Here is a 25,643-nt window from a genome sequence, read left to right as displayed (position 1 = left end):
TGTAGTAATATATATAGTAATATGACCGCCCTTCTCCTCAGTGTGATATAGTAATATATATAGTAATATGGCCGCCCTTCTCCTCAGTGTGATATAGTAATATATATAGTAATATGGCCACCCTTCTCCTCAGTGTGATATAGTAATATATATAGTAATATGGCCGTCCTTCTCCTCAGTGTGATATAGTAATATATATAGTAATATGGCCGCCCTTCTCCTCAGTGTGATGTAGTAATATATATAGTAATATGACCGCCCTTCTCCTCAGTGTGATATAGTAATATATATAGTAATATGGCCGCCCTTCTCCTCAGTGTGATATAGTAATATATATAGTAATATGGCCACCCTTCTCCTCAGTGTGATATAGTAATATATATAGTAATATGGCCGCCCTTCTCCTCGGTGACGGCCATAAGCTCCATCTATGGAGTCTCTTGGCGTCTTACACCGCAGGCGCAGACACGGCTCAGAGAGGCAACTCTTCTCCTTCATCTGAAATCTCCTTGTAAGAATCTCCACAAGTTCTCACTAAGATTTCGGTCTGGTGAGGACGGGGTCGGTCCTTATTCTCCATCTTTACGACCTTTCCTGGCCCCGAGCAGTGAAGACCCCGATGCTGCGATGGAGACTTGTCCGGCAGAACAATCCTAGCTTTCTGGAACGACGCAGACTTCGTCCTGCTCCAGTGCTGGATGAAAGAGTCTTCTGATCACCGGCAGGAGATTCACGAGGTGATTCAGATCCATCTGCTACCTGAAAAGCTCTAACAAGCTTCTCTGTAATAATCCCCCCCATAGCAGCGCCCACCTCCACCCCGCTGGGGTATGGGGGGCAGTGGAGGTCGGTGCCCGGTACTGATCCAGCCAGTCCACCTGCTCCGTCCAGAGTCGTCTCATCTCATCAGTCCATAAACCTGGGAATAATCTGTATCAGATATTTCTTGGTCCAGTTCTTATGTTTCCACGTCTGTGTCTTGCTCAGTGGTGGTCGGGCTCAGCCTCCTCACCTCGGCTGTGTCTCTGAGCACCTTGTACTTCTGTGTCTTGCTCAGTGGTGGTCGGGCTCAGCCTCCTCACCTCGGCCTCGTCTCTGAGCACTGAACAACTTGTACTTCTGTGTCTTGCTCAGTGGTGGTCGGGCTCAGCCTCCTCACCTCTGCTGTGTCTCTGAGCACTGAACACCTTGTACTACTGTGTCTTGCTCAGTGGTGGTCGGGCTCAGCCTCCTCACCTCGGCCTCGTCTCTGAGCACTGAACAACTTGTACTTCTGTGTCTTGCTCAGTGGTGGTCGGGCTCGGCATCCTCACCTCGGCTGTGTCTCTGAGCACTGAGCACCTTGTACTTCTGTGTCTTGCTCAGTGGTGGTCGGGCTCAGCCTCCTCACCTCGGCCATGTCTCTGAGCACTGAACACCTTGTACTTCTGTGTCTTGCTCAGTGGTGGTCGGGCTGAGCCTCCTCACTTCGGCCGTGTCTCTGAACACCTTGTACTTCTGTGTCTGGCTCAGTGGTGGTCGGGCTCAGCCTCCTCACCTCGGCCATGTCTCTGAGCACTGAACACCTTGTACTTCTGTGTCTTGCTCAGTGGTGGTCGGGCTCGGCCTCCTCACTTCAGCCGCATCTCTCAACACATTGTACTTCTGTGTCTTGCTCAGTGGTGGTCGGGCTCGGCCTCCTCACTACAGCTGCGTCTCTCAACACCTTGTACTTCTGTGTCTTGCTCAGTGGTGGTCGGGCTCAGCCTCCTCACCTCGGCCATGTTTCTGAGCACCTTGCACTTCTGTGTCTTGCTCAGTGGTGGTCGGGCTCAGCCTCCTCACCTCGGCCATGTTTCTGAGCACCTTGTACTTCTGTGTCTTGCTCAGTGGTGGTCGGGCTCAGCCTCCTCACCTCGGCCGTGTCTCTGAGCACTGAACACCTTGTACTTCTGTGTCTTGCTCAGTGGTGGCCGGGCTCAGCCTCCTCACCTCGGCCATGTCTCTGAGCACTGAGCACCTAGTACTTCTGTGTCTCGCTCAGTGGTGGTCGGGCTCAGCCTCCTCACCTCGGCCGTGTCTCTGAGCACTGAACACCTAGTACTTCTGTGTCTCGCTCAGTGGTGGTCGGGCTCAGCCTCCTCACCTCGGCCGTGTCTCTGAGCACTGAACACCTAGTACTTCTGTGTCTCGCTCAGTGGTGGTCGGGCTCAGCCTCCTCACCTCGGCCATGTCTCTGAGCAGTGAACACCTTGTACTTCTGTGTCTCGCTCAGTGGTGGTCGGGCTCAGCCTCCTCACCTCGGCCGTGTCTCTGAGCACTGAACATCTAGTACTTCTGTGTCTTGCTCAGTGGTGGTCGGGCTCAGCCTCCTCACCTCGGCCGTGTCTCTGAGCACTGAACACCTAGTACTTCTGTGTCTTGCTCAGTGGTGGTCGGGCTCAGCCTCCTCACCTCGGCCGTGTCTCTGAGCACTGAAAACCTTGTACTTCTGTGTCTCGCTCAGTGGTGGTCGGGCTCAGCCTCCTCACCTCGGCCATGTCTCTGAGCAGTGAACACCTAGTACTTCTGTGTCTTGCTCAGTGGTGGTCGGGCTCAGCCTCCTCACCTCGGCCGTGTCTCTGAGCAGTGAACACCTAGTACTTCTGTGTCTCGCTCAGTGATGATTGGGCTCAGCCTCCTCACCTCGGCCGTGTCTCTGAGCACTCAACACCTAGTACTTCTTTGTCTTGCTCAGTGGTGGTCGGGTTCAGCCTCCTCACCTCGGCCGTGTCTCTGAGCACTGAACACCTTGTACTTCTGTGTGTTGCTCAGTGGTGGTCGGGCTCAGCCTCCTCACCTCGGCTGTGTCTCTGAACACCTTGTACTTCTGTGTCTTCCTCAGTGGTGGTCGGGCTCAGCCTCCTCACCTCGGCCGTGTCTCTGAGCACTGAACACCTTGTACTTCTGTGTCTTGCTCAGTGGTGGTCGGGCTCAGCCTCCTCTCCTCGGCCGTGTCTTTGAGCACTGAACACCTTGTACTTCTGTGTCTTCCTCAGTGGTGGTCGGGCTCAGCCTCCTCACCTCGGCTGTGTCTCTGAACACCTTGTTCTTCTGTGTGTTGCTCAGTGGTGGTCGGGCTCAGCCTCCTCTCCTCGACCGTGTCTTTGAGCACTGAACACCTTGTACTTCTGTGTCTTCCTCAGTGGTGGTCGGGCTCAGCCTCCTCACCTCGGCTGTGTCTCTGAACACCTTGTACTTCTGTGTCTCGCTCAGTGGTGGTCGGGCTCAGCCTCCTCACCTCGGCCGTGTCTCTGAGCACTGAACACCTTGTACTTCTGTGTCTTGCTCAGTGGTGGTCGGGCTCAGCCTCCTCTCCTCGGCCGTGTCTCTGAGCACTGAACACCTTGTACTTCTGTGTCTTCCTCCGTGGTGGTCGGGCTCAGCCTCCTCACCTCGGCTGTGTCTCTGAACACCTTGTACTTCTGTGTCTCGCTCAGTGGTGGTCGGGCTCAGCCTCCTCACCTCGGCCGTGTCTCTGAGCACTGAACACCTTGTACTTCTGTGTCTTGCTCAGTGGTGGTCGGGCTCAGCCTCCTCTCCTCGGCCGTGTCTCTGAGCACTGAACACCTTGTACTTCTGTGTCTTCCTCCGTGGTGGTCGGGCTCAGCCTCCTCACCTCGGCTGTGTCTCTGAACACCTTGTACTTCTGTGTCTTCCTCAGTGGTGGTCGGGCTCGGCCTCCTCACCTCGGCCGTGTCTCTGAGCACTGAACACCTTGTACTTCTGTGTCTTCCTCAGTGGAGGTCGGGCTCGACCTCCTCACCTCAGCCGTGTCTCTGAACACCTTGAACTTCTGTGACTTGCTATATACACACACTTCACCCTCTGCACTGCTGAGAATTCTGCACAGTGTACATGTGACGGTAGATTATCTATCTCCGATTCCTCCACTTGCAGAGCAGCAGACACGTCACGTTCGTTCTTTCCACTCTTCATAGATACGGTGGTACAGCGGTACATGGTATTAGATACACGTTTTAGTCAGACGCTAGGGGCACGTACCTGCTTGACTTCAGCCTGCAGGTGGCGCAGTTGCAGACACTGCTCCAGACGCTTGTGGGTCTGATCCGCATTCAGGTCCAGCTCGTGCTGCTTCTCATGGAGGAACTCCAGCAATTCCTGCACCTGCGTGGCCAGGTCTATGTCCTTCTCACAGATCAGCTCAATGCCTGGAGGAGGGGAACAAGCGGCACATCATCCGCTGATCAGCACTGACCCGCCTCATCTGCCCACCATACACCGTCACATTCCACCCTATCCATAATCATCTCCTCTTCAGCTACGTGCCACCACTACCAACCATCTCCATCTTATGCAGGGTGCCGAAGCCGCTGGAGGACTTACCAGATGCCTGCACCTCCATGATGTACTGGTGCAGGTCCTGCCCCTGCTGGATCACCTCGAAGGTCATGTTGTTCATGGCTAGTTTCCGCTCCTTGTGCCGTTGCAGGCGCTGCTCCGCGAGGGTCAAGTCCTCAGTATTGAAGTCACTCATCTGACGAAGAAGATCCTCGTTCCAGGCGTCCAGCTCAGCCGTCACCTGCACGAAGAACCAAGAGCCATGATAGGGGTGGCACACACATACATACATATGCACACACAATATATACAGTGGTGGCCAAAAGTATTGGCACCCCTGCAATTCTGTCAGATAATACTCAGTTTCTTGCAATCACAAATTCTTTGGTCTTATTCTCTTCATTTAATTTGCTTGTAAGGAAAAAACACAAAAGAGAATGAAGCAAAAATCCAATCATTGATCATTTCATAAAAAACTCCAAAAATGGGCCGGACAAAAGTATTGGCACCCTCAGCCTAATACTTGGTTGCACAACCTTTAGCCAAAATAACTGTGAACAACCGCTTCCGGTAACCATCAATGAGTTTCTTACAATGCTCTGCTGGAATTGTAGACCATTCTTCTTTGGTAAACTGCTCCAGGTCCCTGATATTTGAAGGGTGCCTTCTCCAAACTGCCATTGTGAGATCTCTCCACAGGTGTTCTATGGGATTCAGGTCTGGACTCATTGCTGGCCACCTTAGAAGTCTCCAGTGCTTTCTCTCAAACCATTTTATAGTGCTTTTGGGAGTGTGTTTTGGGTCATTGTCCTGCTGGAAGACCCATGACCTCTGAGGGAGACCCAGCTTTCTCACACTGGGCCCTACATTATGCTGCAAAATTTGTTGGTAGTCTTCAGACTTCATAATGCCATGCACACGGTCAAGCAGTCCAGTGCCAGAGGAAGCAAAGCAACCCCAAAACATCAGGGAACCTCCACCATGTTTGACTGTAGGGACCGTGTTCTTTTCTTTGAATGCCTCTTTTTTTTCCTGTACACTCTATGTTGATGCTTTTTCCCATCTACTTTTGTCTCATCTGACCAGAGAACATTCTTCCAAAACGTTTTAGGCTTTCTCAGGTAAGTTTTGGCAAACTCCAGCCTGGCTTTTTTATGTCTCGGGGTAAGAAGTGGGGTCTTCCTGGGTATCCTACTATACAGTCCCTTTTCATTCAGACGCCGACGGATAGTACGGGTTGACACTGTTGTACCCTCGGACTGCAGGGCAGCTTGAACTTGTTTGGATGTTAGTCGAGGTTCTTTATCCACCATCCGCACAATCTTGCGTTGAAATCTCTCGTCAATTTTTCTTTTCCGTCCACATCTAGGGAGGTTAGCCACAGTGCCATGGGCTTTACACTTCTTGATGACACTGCGCACGGAAGACACAGGAACATTCAGGTCTTTGGAGATGGACTTGTAGCCTTGAGATTGCTCATGCTTCCTCACAATTTGGTTTCTCAAGTCCTCAGACAGTTCTTTGGTCTTCTTTCTTTTCTCCATGCTCAATGTGGTACACACAAGGACACAGGACAGAGGTTGAGGCAACTTTAATCCATGTTAACTGGCTGCAAGTGTGATTTAGTTATTGCCAACACCTGTTAGGTGCCACAGGTAAGTTACAGGTGCTGTTAATTACACCAATTACAGAAGCATCACAGGATTGTTCACACAGTGCCAATACTTTTGTCCACCCCCTTTTTTAGGTTTGGTGTGGAATTATATCCAATTTGGCTTTAGGACAATTCTTTTTGTGTTTTTTCATTGAAGACAAATTACATGAAGAAAATAAGACCAAAGAATTTGTGATTGCAATCAACTGAGTATTATCTGACAGAATTGCAGGGGTGCCAATACTTTTGGCCACCACTGTATATATATTATATATACACACACACACATTTATATAATACATATCTACATATATAAAATCTACATATGCATACATACAGTCATGGGCGAAGGTGTTGGCCCCCTTTGAATTGTTCCAGAAAATGAAGCATTTCTCCCAGACCATTATCACTATAAGGCTGTGTGCCCACGATGCGTTTTTTAAGTGTTTCCGCAGCGGCAATTCTCCTGCAGAAACGCTTAAAATGCTTGGTAGAAGGTCTGCCATGTTCCCCAATGATAATCCGCATGTTCTGTGCACATGCTGCGGAAATTTCCGCGGCGGATTATCATTGCGGAAAAAAACGCAGCACTGCCAATTATTTTGCGAAAGCACGGCATTTTCGCCGCCATTGACGTTCATTGGAACTCATGGAAACCGCATCCCTGCATCTGTACATGCAGAATCCATGCGTTTCAATGTGTGGATGGTAACCGGGTGTGGAGGACCGGAGACTCATCAAGACCTGGGGACCATAGAACCTGTAAAAAAAAGAATAAATAAAAAATATACATTATACTTATCTTCTGATGGCCCCCGGTGTCCTTGTCTCTGCTCGCCGGCAGCTCGCAGTCGACTAAAGGACCTGCGGTGACGTCATTTAGTCATGTGACTGGTCACACGACCGCTGACGTCGGCAGGTCCTTCAGCGTACCGCAAGCTGCCGCCAAGTCAGGACGCATCGGATAAAGACAGAGAGGGCCATCAGAAGGTGAGTATAACCTTCATTTTTTACCATTCTTTTGGTCACACTGTATATGCCGGTTGCCGGTTGCATGGATTTATATAGTGTGACCAAATTGTCAAGCACTTTCCAAGTGATGCTAAAATAATTTGGAAAGCGCTTGATAACCTGCATGTCCCTGGCAGGAAAACACATGTACAATCCGCACGTGCAATCCGCACGCACAATCCGCATGTACAATCCGCACGCACAATCCGCATGTACAATCCGCATGCACAATCTGCATGTACAATCCGCACGTACAATTCGCATGCACAATCCGCATGCACAATCTGCATGTACAATCCGCATGCACAATCCGCATGCACAATCCGCATGCACAATCCGCATGCGTTTTTTTATGCCAGGGAGATGCAGAAACGCTCAGGAAAAATCCAGAGCATTTCTGCATCGTGGGCACCTTTGTGTCTATTGAAACAGAAAAAACAAAAAAAACTGAGAAAAAAAGGCAAATTGGACATAATTTCACAAAAAACGCCTGAAAAAAATTGTTGGCATCCTTCCAAAATTATTGGTAAGCAACTTTGTTTCAAGCATCTGATGCTCGTTCAGACTCCCCTGTGGCAAGTAACAGGTGTGGGCAATATGAAAATCACACCTGACCCCAGATAAAAAGGGGAGAAGTTGACTTGATCTTTGCATTGTGTGTCTGTGTGTGCCACACTAATCATGGAGAACAGAAAGAGGAGAAGCGAACTGTCTGAGGACTCGAGAACCAAAATTGTTCAACAATCTCAAAGTTACAAGTCCATCTACAGAGATCTTGAGGTTCCTTTGTCCACGGTGAACAACATAATCAAGAAGATTACAACCCATGGCACTGCAGCTAATCTCCCTGGACGTGGATAGCAGTGAAGAAATGACAAAAGGTTGCAATGCAGGATAGTCCGGATGTTGGATAAGCAGCCACAATCAAGGTCCCAAGAAATCCTAGCTGTCCTGCCGGCTCAGGGTGCATCAGTGTCATCGCAAACTATCTGCCAACATTTGAATAAAGTGAAACTTAATGGAGGGAGACCCCGGAGGACCCCACTGCTGACACAGACATAAAGCTAGACTGCAGTTTACCAAAATGTAACTGAGTAACCAAAATCCTTTTAGAAAAGCGTCTTGTGGACAGATGAGACCAAGATAGAGCTTTGTGGTAAAGCACATCATTCCACTGTTTACCAAGAACAGAATGAGGCCTACAAAGAAAAGAACAAAGTACCTACAGTCAGATACGGTGGAGGTTCCCAGATGTTTTGGATCTTTTTGCTGTCACTGGGTGCCTTGACTGTGTGCAAGACATCATGAAATCTGAAGATTAGCAAAGGATTTTGGGTGGCAATGTAGCGCCCAGTGTCAGAAAGCTGGGCTAATGTCCTAGGTCATGGGTCTTCCAGCAGGATAATGACCCCAAACATATTCAAGAAGCCCCCAGAAATGGATGGAAACAAAGCGCTGGAGAGTCCTGAAGTGGCAGCAATGATTCCGGATCTAAATCCCATTGATCCTCTGTGGAGAGATCTTACAATGGCTGCTGGGGGAAGACGTCTTCACATATGAGACCTGGAGACGATTGTAAGAAGAGTCCAAGATCCCGGCTGAGGAGTAAGAAGCTGATGGTTATAGGAAGCGACTGATTGCAGGGATTTATTCCAAAGGGGCGCAAACAAATATTAAGGAGGGGGCAACAATTCTGTCCGGACCATTTTTGGGGTTGTGTGAAATTATGTTGAATTTCCCTTTTTTTGTAACTAAAATTACATGTACTGGGAGAAATACTTTATTTCCTGGAGCAATTTCAAGGGTGCCAACACTTTTGGCCACTACATTACAATATTTAATATATTTTTAATATTATATATATATATATATATATATATATATATATATATATATATATATATATATATATATATATATATATATATATTTATTATATACATACATACACACACATACAGTGGGGAAAATAAGTATTTGATTCTCTGCCGATTTTGCAGTTTTCCCCCCTACAGAGAATGCAGAGGTCTGTGAATTCTGGCTCTCACAGACCTGTTAGTTTTTCTTTATGAAGCCTCCTACTCTGCACTCGTTACCTGTATTAATTGATACTGTTTACACTCGTTCCCTGTATAAAAGACACCTATCCACACACTCAATCAATCACACTCCAACCTCTCCACCATGGCCAAGACCAAAGAGCTGTCTAAGGACACCAGGGACAAAATTGTAGACCTGCACAAGGCGGGGAAGGGCTACAGGACAATAGGCAATCAGCTTGGGGAGAAGCAACAACTGTTGGTACAATTATTAGATAATGGAAGAAACACAAGATGACGGTCAATCTTCCTTAGTCTGGGGCTCCATGCAGGATCTCGCCTCGTGGGTTAAGGATGATTCTGAGAAAGGTCAGGAATCAGCCCAGAACTACAAGGGAGGACCTGGTCAATGATCTGAAGAGAGCTGGGACCACAGTCTCACACATTACTGTTATTACCACACTACGCTGTGATGGATTAAAATCCTGCAGGGCACAGAAGGACCCCCTGCTCACGCCAGCACATGTCCAGGCCCGTTTGAAATTCACCAATGACCATCTGGATGACCCAGAGGAGGCATGGGAGAAGGTCAAGTGGTCAGATAAGACCAAAAAAGAACTTTCTAGTATCAACTCCATTCGCCGTGTTTGGAGGAAGTAGAAGGATGAGTACAACCCCAAGAACACCATACCAACCGTGAAGCATGGTGGGGGAAACATCATGCTTTGGGGGTGCTTTTCTGCAAAGGAGACAGGAAGACTGCATCGTATTTAAGGGAGGATGGATGAGGTCATGTATTGAGAGAATGTGGCCAACAACCGCCTTTCCTCTGGAGAAGAAGAACTGTATGGAGGAGGGGGCCAAAATCCCTGCCGCAGTGTGTGCAAACCTGGTCAAGAACTGCAGGAATTGTCTGACCTCTGTAATTGCAAATAAAGGTTTCTGGACCAAATATTAAGTTCTGTTTTCTTTTTGTATCAAATACTTATTTCATGCAAATTAATTATGTAAAGATCATACAATGAAATTTTCTGGATATTATTTTTAGATTCGGTCTCTCACAGGTGAAGTGACCTAAGATAAAAATTACAGATCTCTTCACGCGCACACACACACACGCAAACACACGCAAACACGCGCACACACACACACACACAAACACACACACGCAAACACACACACAAACACACACACACACACACAAACACACAAACACACACACGCAAACACGCGCACACACACACACACGCAAACACGCGCACACACACACACACGCAAACACGCGCACACACACACACACACACACACACACACACACAAACACACACACGCAAACACGCGCACACACACGCGCACACACACACACACGCAAACACGCACACACACACACACACACACACACATGCAAACACGCGCACACACACACAAACACGCGCACACACACACACACACACGCGCAAACACGCGCACACACACACGCAAACACGCGCACACACACACGCAAACACGCGCACACACACACACACACAGTATATTTCAGTGTTATTGTTGCAGTTTCTGATATGATTTTATCACATTTTTCAGTTAAAATGATGCAGTAACACTGAGCTCTGCTACATCTGTGGAAGATGAAACCATTACACAGATTATATGCGCATGAACATGGCGGCCGTCACACGACTCACCTCAATGGTGTACTGCTCGAAGATGCGCAGCTGCAGGAAGATGTCCAGCTTTATCTTCCTCTCATGAAACAATTCCTCCATCTGAACCTGAGCCTCGTCCAACTGCTGCAGAACCGACTCGATGTGACTGATGGAGCTGTTGTGCGGAGTTTTATTACTGGAGACCGCAGAGTCCCTGAGGAGCACAGAACAAACTCAGCTCCGCACCGCGCGTCTCACAATACAGAACACAAACTGCTCCACACCGCGCGTCTCACCACATGGAAACATACACTGCTCCGCACGGGCGTCTCACCGCACGGAACACACACACTGCTCCACACCGCACGTCTCAACACATGGAAACATACACTGCTCCGCAACGCACAGAACACATACTGCTCCGCAAAGCACAGAACACACACTGCTCAGCACCGCGTGTCTCACCACACGCAACACACACTACTCCGCACCGCACGTCTCACAATACAGAACACAAACTGCTCCACACCGCACGTCTCACCACACATTGCTCCGCACCGCGTGACTCACCATACAGAACGCACACTGCTCCGCACATCTCACCACATGCAACACACATTGCTCTGCACCGCGCGTCTCACCACACGCAACACACTACTCTCTGCACTACACACAACACACACTGCTCCGCAACGCGTGTTTCAACACATGGAAACACACACTGCTCCGCACAGCACAGAACACACTGCTCCGCAGGCGTCATCTTACTCTGGATCCGCGGATGATCTGGTCGTTCCCCTCTCACCTGAGCTGCTGGATGAGGTCCTCTCCCTCCTTGATGACATTGAGGGTCCCATCCAGTGTCGCCGTCTGCTGCTGCTGGAACTGCTTGATCAGCTCCTGGACAGCGTCTACAGAGTCCGCACAGACGTCCTCCAGCAGCTCCTTCTGCAGATCCTCCATCCAGGTCCACAGCTGAGAAGAGAAAACAGGGAACGCAGAAGACATCAGAGACATCCCAGAGAAGGGAGAGCGAGGAGCCGCGAGGGGCCGAGAGCGAGGAGCCGCGAGGGGACGAGAGAGAGGAGCCGCGAGGGGACGAGAGAGAGGAGCCGCGAGGGGACGAGAGAGAGGAGCCGCGAGGGGACGAGAGAGAGGAGCCGCGAGGGGACGAAAGCGAGGAGCCGCGAGGGGCCGAAAGCGAGGAGCCGCGAGGGGACGAGAGCGAGGAGCCGCGAGGGGACGAGAGCGAGGAGCCGCGAGGGGACGAGAGAGAGGAGCCGCGAGGGGACGAGAGAGAGGAGCCGCGAGGGGACGAGAGAGAGGAACCGCGAGGGGCCGAAAGCGAGGAGCCGCGAGGGGCCGAAAGCGAGGAGCCGCGAGGCAAAAAAAAGCAAGGAGCCGCGAGGGGCCGAAAGCGAGGAGCCGCGAGGGGCCGAAAGCGAGGAGCCGCCAGGGGCCGAAAGCGAGGAGCCGCCAGGGGCCGAAAGCGAGGAGCCGCCAGGGGCCGAAAGCGAGGAGCCGCCAGGGGCCGAAAGCAAGGAGCCGCGAGGGGCCGAAAGCAAGGAGCCGCGAGGCAAAAAAAAGCAAGGAGCCGCGAGGGGCCGAAAGCGAGGAGCCGCCAGGGGCCGAAAGCGAGGAGCCGCCAGGGGCCGAAAGCAAGGAGCCGCGAGGGGCCGAAAGCAAGGAGCCGCCAGGGGCCGAAAGCGAGGAGCCGCCAGGGGCCGAAAGCAAGGAGCCGCGAGGGGCCGAAAGCAAGGAGCCGCGAGGGGCCGAAAGCAAGGAGCCGCGAGGCAAAAAAAAGCAAGGAGCCGCGAGGGGCCGAAAGCGAGGAGCCGAAAGCGAGGAGCCGCGAGGGGCCGAAAGCGAGGAGCCGCGAGGGAAAGAAAAGCGAGGAGCCGCGAGGGAAAGAAAAGCGAGGAGCCGCGAGGGAAAGAAAAGCGAGGAGCCGCGAGGGAAAGAAAAGCGAGGAGCCGCGAGGAAAAGAAAAGCGAGGAGCCGCGAGGGAAAGAAAAGCGAGGAGCCGCGAGGGAAAGAAAAGCGAGGAGCCGCGAGGGAAAGAAAAGCGAGGAGCCGCGAGGGAAAGAAAAGCGAGGAGCCGCCAGGGGCAGACAGAGAGGAGCCGCCAGGGGCAGACAGAGAGGAGCCGCCAGGGGCAGACAGAGAGGAGCCGCCAGGGGCAGACAGAGAGGAGCCGCCAGGGGCAGACAGAGAGGAGCCGCCAGGGGCAGACAGAGAGGAGCCGCCAGGGGCAGACAGAGAGGAGCCGCGAGGGACAGACAGAGAGGAGCCGCGAGGGACAGACAGAGAGGAGCCGCGAGGGAAAAAAAGCGAGGAGCCGCGAGGGAAAAAAAGCGAGGAGCCGCGAGGGAAAAAAAGCGAGGAGCCGCGAGGGAAAAAAAGCGAGGAGACGCGAGGGAAAAAAAGCGAGGTGCCGCGAGGGAAAGAAAAGCGAGGAGCCGCGAGGGAAAGAAAAGCGAGGAGCCGCGAGGGAAAGAAAAGCGAGGAGCCGCGAGGGAAAGAAAAGCGAGGAGCCGCGAGGGAAAGAAAAGCGAGGAGCCGCGAGGGAAAGAAAAGCTAGGAGACCCGAGGGGCCGGCGACGAGACCCGAGGGGCCGGCGACGAGACCCGAGGGGCCGGCGACGAGACCCGAGGGGCCGGCGACGAGACCCGAGGGGCCGGCGACGAGACCCGAGGGGCCGGCGACGAGACCCGAGGGGCCGGCGACGAGACCCGAGGGGCCGGCGACGAGACCCGAGGGGCCGGCGACGAGACCCGAGGGGCCGGCGACGAGACCCGAGGGGCCGGCGACGAGACCCGAGGGCCATGAGAGACAGCCTGAAGGAGAAGGAGACACCTGCAGTTGGGGTGGTAGAAGCCGCCTTTCTTCGCGCTGATACTTTTCCACAATTCCTCAGCACACTATAAGAGCAGAGTGTGACGGGGCAGATTCTTGGGGGGGATTACTCTGTGCGGCTCCTATTACACACAGCCCGGACCCCTGTACCTGCAGGTAGGAGACCGTACACACCAGACAACCGAACAAATTCCCACTGCCGATCCTTTCTCCCCAACCTCTGTCATCAGGGGGCCGTGTAGACGCTGCTAACCATCAGCTGCTGGTCCTGGCCCTCGGCTGACGTTAGTCGCAGGCACCTGGCGGCTCCACACTCCTATCAATCTAAGGTTTTGTGACTTTGTAACGTCCTCCAGCCCCGAGTGATATCAAATCCTCAGAGTCCAGGAGGCACAATGTCCTAATTACAGGGCTTTAATTAGGTCTAATGACAATTATCTCCCAGGATCCGGGCAGTAAAAATAGATAAAAGGAACAAGTGAGAAAGACACAGAGTAATATTAATATCTGACATGGATCCTGTCCTGAAGGTACGCAAACTACAGACAGCAGGAAAAGCTGTGGCCCTAAAACTGCATGGCTCCAAGGACCAGCACATCCTCTATTATCCTCCAGAGCTGCACTCACTATTCTGCTGGTGCAGTCACTGTGTACATACATTACATTACTGATCCTGAGTTACCTCCTGTATTATACTCCAGAGCTGCACTCACTATTCTGCTGGTGCAGTCACTGTGTACATACATTACTGATCCTGAGTTACCTCCTGTATTATACTCCAGAGCTGCACTCACTATTCTGCTGGTGGAGTCACTGTGTACATACATTACATTACTGATCCGGAGTTATATCCTGTATTATACTCCAGAGCTGCACTCACTATTCTGCTGGTGCAGTCACTGTGTACATACATTACATTACTGATCCTGAGTTATATCCTGTATTATACTCCAGAGCTGCACTCACTATTCTGCTGGTGCAGTCACTGTGTACATACATTACTGATCCCGAGTTACCTCCTGTATTATACTCCAGAGCTGCACTCACTATTCTGCTGGTGCAGTCACTGTGTACATACATTACATTACTGATCCTGAGTTATATCCTGTATTATACTCCAGAGCTGCACTCACTATTCTGCTGGTGGAGTCACTGTGTACATACATTACATTACTGATCCTGAGTTACCTCCTGTATTATACTCCAGAGCTGCACTCACTATTCTGCTGGTGGAGTCACTGTGTACATACATTACTGATCCTGAGTTACCTCCTGTATTATACTCCAGAGCTGCACTCACTATTCTGCTGGTGGAGTCACTGTGTACATACATTACATTACTGATCCTGAGTTACATCCTGTATTATACTCCAGAGCTGCACTCACTATTCTGCTGGTGCAGTCACTGTGTACATACATTACTGATCCTGAGTTACCTCCTGTATTATACTCCAGAGCTGCACTCACTATTCTGCTGGTGGAGTCACTGTGTACATACATTACTGATCCTGAGTTACATCCTGTATTATACTCCAGAGCTGCACTCACTATTCTGCTGGTGCAGTCACTGTGTACATACATTACATTACTGATCCTGAGTTACCTCCTGTATTATACTCCAGAGCTGCACTCACTATTCTGCTGGTGGAGTCACTGTGTACATACATTACTGATCCTGAGTTACATCCGGTATTATACTCCAGAGCTGCACTCACTATTCTGCTGGTGCAGTCACTGTGTACATACATTACATTACTGATCCTGAGTTACCTCCTGTATTATACTCCAGAGCTGCACTCACTATTCTGCTGGTGCAGTCACTGTGTACATACATTACATTACTGATCCTGAGTTACATCCTGTATTATACTCCAGAGCTGCACTCACTATTCTGCTGGTGCAGTCACTGTGTACATACATTACATTACTAATCCTGAGTTACATCCTGTATTATACTCCAGAGCTGCACTCACTATTCTGCTGGTGCAGTCACTGTGTACATACATTACATTACTAATCCCGAGTTACCTCCTGTATTATACTCCAGAGCTGCACTCACTATTCTGCTGGTGCAGTCACTGTGTACATACATTACTATTCCTGAGTTACATCCGGTATTATACTCCAGAGCTGCACTCACTATTCTGCTGGTGCAGTCACTGTGTACATACATTACTGATCCTGAGTTACATCCTGTATTATGCTCCAGAGCTGCACTCACTATTCTGCTGGTGCAGTCACTGTGTACATACATTACTGATCCGGAGTTACATCCTGTATTATACTCCAGAGCTGCACTCACTATTCTGCTGGTGCAGTCACTGTGTACATACATTACATTACTGATCCTGAGTTACATCCTGTATTATACTCCAGAGCTGCACTCACTATTCTGCTGGTGCAGTCACTGTGTACATACATTACTGATCCTGAGTTACATCCTGTATTATACTCCAGAGCTGCACTCACTATTCTGTTGGTGCAGTCACTGTGTACATACATTACATTACTGATCCTGAGTTACATCCTGTATTATACTCCAGAGCTGCACTCACTATTCTGCTGGTGCAGTCACTGTGTACATACATTACATTACTGATCCCGAGTTACATCCTGTATTATATCCCAGAGCTGCACTCACTATTCAGCTGGTGCAGTCACTGTGTACATACATTACATTACTGATCCTGAGTTACCTCCTGTATTATACTCCAGAGCTGCACTCACTATTCTGCTGGTGCAGTCACTGTGTACATACATTACATTACTGATCCTGAGTTACCTCCTGTATTATACTCCAGAGCTGCACTCACTATTCTGCTGGTGCAGTCACTGTGTACATACATTACATTACTGATCCTGAGTTACATCCTGTATTATACTCCAGAGCTGCACTCACTATTCTGCTGGTGCAGTCACTGTGTACATACATTACATTACTGATCCTGAGTTACCTCCTGTATTATACTCCAGAGCTGCACTCACTATTCTGCTGGTGCAGTCACTGTGTACATACATTACATTACTGATTCTGAGTTACTGTACATCCTGTATTATACTCCAGAGCTGCACTCACGATTCTGCTGGTGCAGTCACTGTGTACATACATTACATTACTGATCCTGAGTTACATCCTGTATTATACTCCAGAGCTGCACTCACTATTCTGCTGGTGCAGTCACTGTGTACATACATTACATTGCTGATCCTGAGTTACATCCTGTATTATACTCCAGAGCTGCACTCACTATTCTGCTGGTGCAGTCACTGTGTACATACATTACATTGCTGATCCTGAGTTACATCCTGTATTATACTCCAGAGCTGCACTCACTATTCTGCTGGTGCCGTCACTGTGTACATACATTACTGATCCTGAGTTCCATCCTGTATTATACTCCAGAGCTGCACTCACTATTCTGCTGGTGCAGTCACTGTGTATATACATTACATTACTGATCCTGAGTTACATCCTGTATTATACTCCAGAGCTGCACTCACTATTCTGCTGGTGCAGTCACTGTGTACATACATTACATTACTGATCCTGAGTAACATCCTGTATTATACTCCAGAGCTGCACTCACTATTCTGCTGGTGCAGTCACTGTGTACATACATTACATTACTGATCCTGAGTAACATCCTGTATTATACTCCAGAGCTGCACTCACTATTCTGCTGGTGCAGTCACTGTGTACATACATTACATTACTGATCCTGAGTTACATCCTGTATTATACTCCAGAGCTGCACTCACTATTCTGCTGGTGCAGTCACTGTGCACATACATTACATTACTGATCCTGAGTTACATCCTGTATTATACTCCAGAGCTGCACTCACTATTCTGCTGGTGCAGTCACTGTGTACATATATTACATTACTGATCCTGAGTTACATCCTGTATTATACTCCAGAGCTGCACTCACTATTCTGCTGGTGCAGTCACTGTGTACATACATTACATTACTGATCCTGAGTTACCTCCTGTATTATACTCCAGAGCTGCACTCACTATTCTGCTGGTGCAGTCACTGTGTACATACATTACATTACTGATCCTGAGTTACCTCCTGTATTATACTCCAGAGCTGCACTCACTATTCTGCTGGTGGAGTCACTGTGTACATACATTACATTACTGATCCTGAGTTACATCCTGTATTATACTCCAGAGCTGCACTCACTATTCTGCTGGTGCAGTCACTGTGTACATACATTACATTACTGATCCGGAGTTACCTCCTGTATTATACTCCAGAGCTGCACTCACTATTCTGCTGGTGCAGTCACTGTGTACATACATTACATTACTGATCCTGAGTTACCTCCTGTATTATACTCCAGAGCTGCACTCACTATTCTGCTGGTGCAGTCACTGTGTACATACATTAAATATCTGATCCTGAGTTACATCCTGTATTATACTTCAGAGCTGCACTCGCTATTCTGCTGGTGCAGTCACTGTGTACATACATTACATTACTGATCCTGAGTTACATCCTGTATTATACTCCAGAGCTGCACTCACTATTCTGCTGGTGCAGTCACTGTGTACATACATTACATTACTGATTCTGAGTTACATCCTGTATTATACTCCGGAGCTGCACTCACTATTCTGCTGGTGCAGTCACTGTGTACATACATTATATCACTGATCCTGAGTTACCTCCTGTATTATACTCCAGAGCTGCACTCACTATTCTGCTGGTGCAGTCACTGTGTACATACATTACATTACTGATCCCGAGTTACATCCTGTATTATACTCCAGAGCTGCACTCACTATTCTGCTGGTGCAGTCACTGTGTACATACATTACATTACTGATCCTGAGTTACATCCTGTATTATACTCCAGAGCTGCACTCACTATTCTGCTGGTGCAGTCACTGTGTACATACATTACATTACTGATCCTGAGTTACCTCCTGTATTATACTCCGGAGCTGCACTCACTGTGTACATACATTACATTACTGATCCTGAGTTACATCCTGTATTATACTCCAGAGCTGCACTCACTATTCTGCTGGTGCAGTCACTGTGTACATACATTACATTACTGATCCTGAGTTACATCCTGTATTATACTCCAGAGCTGCACTCACTATTCTGCTGGTGGAGTCACTGTGTACATACATTACATTACTGATCCTGAGTTACATCCTGTATTATACTCCAGAGCTGCACTCACTATTCTGCTGGTGCAGTCACTGTGTACATACATTACATTACTGATCCTGAGTTACCTCCTGTATTATACTCCAGAGCTGCATTCACTATTCTGCTGGTGCAGTCACTGTGTACATACATTACATTACTGATCCTGAGTTACCTCCTGTATTATACTCCAGAGCTGCACTCACTATTCTGCTGGTGCAGTCACTGTGTACATACATTACATTACTGATCCTGAGTTATCTCCTGTATTATACTCCAGAGCTGCACTCACTATTCTGCTGGTGCAGTCACTGTGTACACACATTACATTACTGATCCTGAGTTACCTCCTGTATTATACTCCGGAGCTGCACTCACTGAGATTTTCAGCCGTGGAGGGTGGATCTTACCTCCTTAGTGTGACTGTGGAAGGAGACGGACATGTCCAGCAGCAGTTTCCTCTGTTCCACCCTGCGCACAAAGTCCTGGATCCGCACCTCCAGATGCCGGGCCGCCTTGTAGATCTCTTCGGGGTCACATTCGCCGGTCTGAGCGAGCTGCTCCGCGGCCTCCAGTAATTTGTCAGCGTTGGTGTACGTGTTCTGTCAGGGAAAGAGAGTGAAATATAAGACAGAAGCAGAGAAACCTTCATTTTGGATTTCCATGGTAATAGTGCCACCAGGGGGCGCTGCTCGCGTCTGCCTACGGCGGATAATTCCACCTGCAGATAATCCTCCCGGCACAGATGCCGCGCCGCCCGCTCACCGCACGTCTGGGCGACATGTGCCCGGATTACACTAACTGCATTACAAGCCGATTCAACGTTAATAGACAAAAGGGGGCAGGAGACGTACGGGGGGGGGAACGGGAGACGTACGGGGGGGGGGGAACGGGAGACGTACGGGGGGGGGGGGGGGGGGGGAGACGTACGGGGGGGGGGGGAACGGGAGACGTACGGGGGGGGGGGACGGGAGACGTACGGGGGGGGGGAACGGGAGACGTACGGGGGGGGGAACGGGAGACGTACGGGGGGGGGGAACGGGAGACGTACGGGGGGGGGGGGGAGACGTACGGGGGGGGGGGAACGGGAGACGTACGGGGGGGGGACGGGAGACGTACGGGGGGGGAACGGGAGACGTAAGGGGGGGGGGAGACGTACGGGGGGGGGGAACGGGAGACGTACGGGGGGGGGGGGGGGAGACGTACGGGGGGGGGGGGGGGACGGTCACTGGATTGTAGAAAAATATCAGATCTGACGTTTCCCCCGGGCGACAGGTGACCACCATCGTGCCTCATGTTCTGGGGGCACAACAACTATTTGTACGATTTCCAGCGAGACCACATGTGAGAAGTCCTGGCGGAGCCCAGCAGAGTCATGTCTGGTCACTCGTGGGGTCAGGAGACCCCCGGGGTCAGCACGCTGGGGCCACATACCAGCAACGACACCATCACCCAAGAAGGGAGCGATCTATGGGGCGGTAATGGCTGAAACACAGTGACACGACCCCCCCAAATAACGTAAGCAAGAACGAGACGGTAAATCAGTGTCAGGTCTGATCGTGCGGCGGCGTCCAGCGGCACAGGACATCCGGACACAGCCGAGAGGTTAACCGGCAAAGGGGGGAAATGGCCACACACGGACGCTCCGGTTACAGCGGTGACACCACACACGGGCGCTCCGGTGACACCACACACGGGCGCTCCGGTGGTGGCGGTACATCAGGGAATGCTTTGCACATTGCAGGGTCGCTGTGACCTTCCGGCCCGGCGTCCGGTGAGCGCAGCAGCTACTAAACAACTAAAATTACATTCAAACGGTACAAAAAGGGGGGTTAATGGCTGGTGGGCACATGGCACTTAGTTGCTAGGAAGAGTTGCTATGGTAACTGTATCCGCCCACATGACTCGCTGCTTGCTGTAAATGCTAGGTGCACCACATGGCAGCCCAGCCTCACCGTGTCTGCACACCGCAGAGTTAATAACATCCTGGACAGTGGGGAGCGCACAACCTCATTCACACCTGAAGACCACCCAATATCTCCCCAACTGCACAAATCCCCCGCAATAAAGGAGAGGTTGCCCCGTGTGACCAGCCTCCGCTGTGCGCTGCTTCCGCTTGTTGTCAGTGAATGGAAATACTCTTGATCACAGGCAGCGTCTAGAGGCCGACCCCGCTGAGGGTCCGTTACAATTGCATCTCATCTGCACAACTCTATGGACTAAACATTGCAGCAGCAAAAATCTCTCTGTGGAGGATTTGTTACAATGTATCAGGGAAGCTCCAGAACGACTGAACATGATCACAACACGAGCATGTCACAGGAAACGGAGAACCACAACTCCCAGCGGAAACCTCCCCCATCACATCCAGGACGTGGCACCTTTATGGCATTTATCACTTCTGGTTGTTTTATATCCAAAACCAAAAGAAATGGAGCCGGATACAATCTCTGGGGAGAAGACGAAGAAGACGAGCGCAGCGTCCTCCTCCTGTGAAGGGTTAATCCCATTTCGCGTTCACTGCTCGGCAGGATGATGAATTCACCGCCCCCTAGAACATCAAGTCTCCGCACTCCATCATCTCAGGACTAATGCAGAACGATAAACCCCCAATATGCTCCACAGCGGCAACACCCCCATCATCCACACACAGCCACCCCCATCATCCACACACAGCCGCCACCATCATCCACACACAGCCGCCACCATCATCATCCACATACAGCCACCATCATCATCATCATCCACATACAGCCGCCATCATCGTCCACATCATGCGATCATCATCCACTGTAGTAGATTAGCTCACTTGGTTGCATATAGAGGTAGACACAGGAACACTGTTTCTTTAACAGGAACACTGTTAGCAAAACATACTTGGCCTTCCCAGGCTAACAGGAAAACAAAACTTAACATATGGCACAGTCCTTGTTGCTACGGGAAACCGCCCACTTCAGGTATAAACAACCCAAGGTTTAACTTTCCTTCACTTGACAATACAGCACCAATTTGCTCTAAAAGGCTGGGAATGTATCCTCTGACCGCCTCCCTCTCTACAGGTGTTTAATCACCCTAGCACTAAACATGGCTGATTAACCCCTCATCACTTCGTGTGCTGGAACCTTTTTCCTATGTTTAATTACTGCAGCTATTATTCTCAGTGCTACATATCTGCCCTCCAGTACTTTGCCAGGGACTTCGTCACATATCTCCCCCCTCTGCTCGAAGCCGTAGGTTTTGACACCTTCAGTCACCAAACATGGAAGTGTAAACTGGCATCTGTGTTCCCGTGCAGCTTCCCAGGCTTGTGTTCACATGACAGATGAAGTCCTGTAGCCCTGAGTCTCAACTCTTGGAACGTCATCTCTGCTTCATGAGACCATTTGGCCATCAAAGTCTTCGTCCCCTTAAGAAGGTTGGTCAGTGGTGCGGCTATCATGGCGAAATTCGGGATACTCGGCACACACAGGACACAATGTGACGAGGAGCCGCACATCACACACAGGACACAATGTGACGAGGAGCAGCACATCACACACAGGACACAATGCGACGAGGAGCAGCACATCACACACAGGACACAATGTGACGAGGAGCAGCACATCACACACAGGACACAATGTGACGAGGAGCAGCACATCACACACAGGACACAATGCGACGGAGGAGCAGCACATCACACACAGGGCACAATGTGACGAGGAGCAGCACATCACACACAGGACACAATGTGACGGAGGAGCCGCACATCACACACAGGACACAATGTGACGAGGAGCAGCACATCACACACAGGACACAATGCGACGGAGGAGCAGCACATCACACACAGGGCACAATGTGACGGAGGAGCCGCACATCACACACAGGACACAATGTGACGGAGGAGCAGCACATCACACACAGGGCACAATGTGACGGAGGAGCCGCACATCACACACAGGACACAATGTGACGGAGGAGCCGCACATCACACACAGGACACAATGCGACGGAGGAGCAGCACATCACACACAGGGCACAATGTGACGGAGGAGCAGCACATCACACACAGGACACAATGCGACGGAGGAGCAGCACATCACACACAGGGCACAATGCGACGGAGGAGCAGCACATCACACACAGGACACAATGCGACGGAGGAGCAGCACATCACACACAGGGCACAATGTGACGGAGGAGCCGCACATCACACACAGGACACAATGTGACGGAGGAGCCGCACATCACACACAGGACACAATGTGACGGAGGAGCCGCACATCACACACAGGGCACAATGTGACGGAGGAGCCGCACATCACACACAGGACACAATGTGACGGAGGAGCCGCACATCACACACAGGACACAATGTGACGGAGGAGCCGCACATCACACACAGGACACAATGTGACGGAGGAGCAGCACATCACACACAGGACACAATGTGACGGAGGAGCCGCACATCACACACAGGACACAATGTGACGAGGAGCAGCACATCACACACAGGACACAATGTGACGGAGGAGCAGCACATCACACACAGGACACAATGTGACGGAGGAGCCGCACATCACACACAGGACACAATGTGACGAGGAGCAGCACATCACACACAGGACACAATGTGACGGAGGAGCCGCACATCACACACAGGACACAGTGTGACGGAGGAGCCGCACATCACACACAGGACACAATGTGACGGAGGAGCCGCACATCACACACAGGACACAATGTGACGAGGAGCCGCACATCACACACAGGACACAATGTGACGAGGAGCCGCACATCACACACAGGACACAATGGGACGGAGGAGCCGCACATCACACACAGGACACAATGTGACGAGGAGCAGCACATCACACACAGGACACAATGTGACGAGGAGCAGCACATCACACACAGGACACAATGTGACGGAGGAGCCGCACATCACACACAGGACACAATGTGACGGAGGAGCCGCACATCACACACAGGACACAATGTGACGGAGGAGCCGCACATCACACACAGGACACAATGTGACGAGGAGCAGCACATCACACACAGGACACAATGTGACGGAGGAGCCGCACATCACACACAGGACACAGTGTGACGAGGAGCCGCACATCACACACAGGACACAATGTGACGGAGGAGCCGCACATCACACACAGGACACAATGTGACGGAGGAGCCGCACATCACACACAGGACACAATGTGACGAGGAGCAGCACATCACACACAGGACACAATGTGACGGAGGAGCCGCACATCACACACAGGACACAGTGTGACGGAGGAGCCGCACATCACACACAGGACACAGTGTGACGGAGGAGCCGCACATAACACACAGGACACAATGTGACGGAGGAGCCGCACATCACACACAGGACACAATGTGACGAGGAGCCGCACATCACACACAGGACACAATGGGACGGAGGAGCCGCACATCACACACAGGACACAATGTGACGAGGAGCAGCACATCACACACAGGACACAATGTGACGAGGAGCAGCACATCACACACAGGACACAATGTGACGAGGAGCCGCACATCACACACAGGACACAATGTGACGAGGAGCAGCACATCACACACAGGACACAGTGTGACGAGGAGCAGCACATCACACACAGGACACAATGTGACGGAGGAGCCGCACATCACACACAGGACACAGTGTGACGGAGGAGCCGCACATCACACACAGGACACAGTGTGACGGAGGAGCCGCACATAACACACAGGACACAATGTGACGAGGAGCAGCACATCACACACAGGACACAATGTGACGAGGAGCAGCACATCACACACAGGACACAATGTGACGGAGGAGCCGCACATCACATTACTGCGGGAAACGGAGCAGAACTGTTCAGCGCGTTGATTACAGATGGAGCAGATCTCGGTGTCTCCATTAATAACTGATTGTAATTAGTCTCTACTTGTCACATTGGCTCCAGAACTTCCCCCATCATCATTGACCGCACATCCCAGTATGTATGGTGGTGGTGCTGGAGGGGGGGTGTAAATGGGTTATTAACCCTTCAACAGTAGGATACGGCGAATATAATACCTGTGCGACCTCCTCAAAGTCGTCGTGCCTCTTCTGCAGCGCCCGCGCCCGATGGAGGGATTTGCCCACTCCGGTGTGTTTACTGAGGAATGCTTCTCCGTGATTCTCGATCCAATCCAGGACCTGCAGGGGGCGAGAGAGAAGACAAGTCAGGGTCGGCAGCCCTCGGGGGCCAGAGAGAAGACAGTCACGGCTGGCGGCCCTCGGGGGCCAGAGAGAAGACAGTCACGGCTGGCGGCCCTCGGGGGCCAGAGAGAAGACAGTCACGGCTGGCGGCCCTCGGGGGCCAGAGAGAAGACAGTCACGGCTGGCGGCCCTCGGGGGCCAGAGAGAAGACAGTCACGGCTGGCGGCCCTCGGGGGCCAGAGAGAAGACAGCCACAGCTGGCGGCCCTCAGGGGGCCAGAGAGAAGACAGTCACGACTGGTGGCCCTCAGGGGGCCAGAGAGAAGACAGTCACGACTGGTGGCCCTCGGGGTCAGAAAGAAGACAGTCACGGCTGGCGGCCCTCGGTGGGCCAGAAAGAAGACAGTCACGGCTGGCGGCCCACGGGGTCAGAAAGAAGACAGTCACGGCTGGCGGCCCTCGGTGGGCCAGAAAGAAGACAGTCACGGCTGGCGGCCCTCAGTGGCCAGAGAGAAGACAGTCACGGCTGGCAGCCCTTGGGGGCCAGAGAGAAGGCAGTCACGGCTGGTGGCCCTCGGGGTCAGAAAGAAGACAGTCACGGCTGGCGGCCCTCGGTGGGCCAGAAAGAAGACAGTCACGGCTGGCGGCCCTCGGTGGGCCAGAAAGAAGACAGTCACGGCTGGCGGCCCTCAGGGGGCCAGAGAGAAGACAGTCACGGCTGGCGGCCGTCAGGGGCCAGAGAGAAGACAGT

At 51.3% G+C, this 25,643-nt stretch overlaps 1 protein-coding gene across 1 annotated transcript in view; it reads right to left on the bottom strand.

Annotated features, from left to right (window-relative positions):
* LOC141161317 (kalirin-like) overlaps positions 1-24,890 on the bottom strand; it is a 621,825-nt gene extending 596,935 nt beyond the window's left edge. Inside the window, exons 1-6 of the mRNA XM_073646130.1 lie at positions 24,768-24,890; positions 19,105-19,296; positions 11,476-11,645; positions 10,710-10,884; positions 4,366-4,561; positions 4,024-4,190 (exon numbers count right to left, since the gene is read on the bottom strand). Of these exons, the coding sequence (XP_073502231.1) occupies positions 4,024-4,190; positions 4,366-4,561; positions 10,710-10,884; positions 11,476-11,645; positions 19,105-19,137 (741 nt within the window). The 5' untranslated portion in view covers positions 19,138-19,296; positions 24,768-24,890. The remainder of the gene's footprint in view (positions 1-4,023; positions 4,191-4,365; positions 4,562-10,709; positions 10,885-11,475; positions 11,646-19,104; positions 19,297-24,767) is intronic.
* Positions 24,891-25,643: the final 753 nt, after the last annotated feature.

Source organism: Phyllobates terribilis, unplaced genomic scaffold (assembly GCF_046119375.1).
Source record: "Phyllobates terribilis strain yellow unplaced genomic scaffold, ASM4611937v1 Scaffold_9__5_contigs__length_417890890, whole genome shotgun sequence".
NCBI lineage: Eukaryota > Metazoa > Chordata > Amphibia > Anura > Dendrobatidae > Phyllobates > Phyllobates terribilis.
The sequence above is the reverse complement of the archived record's forward strand: the minus strand, read 5'-3'. Positions and strand labels throughout refer to the sequence as shown.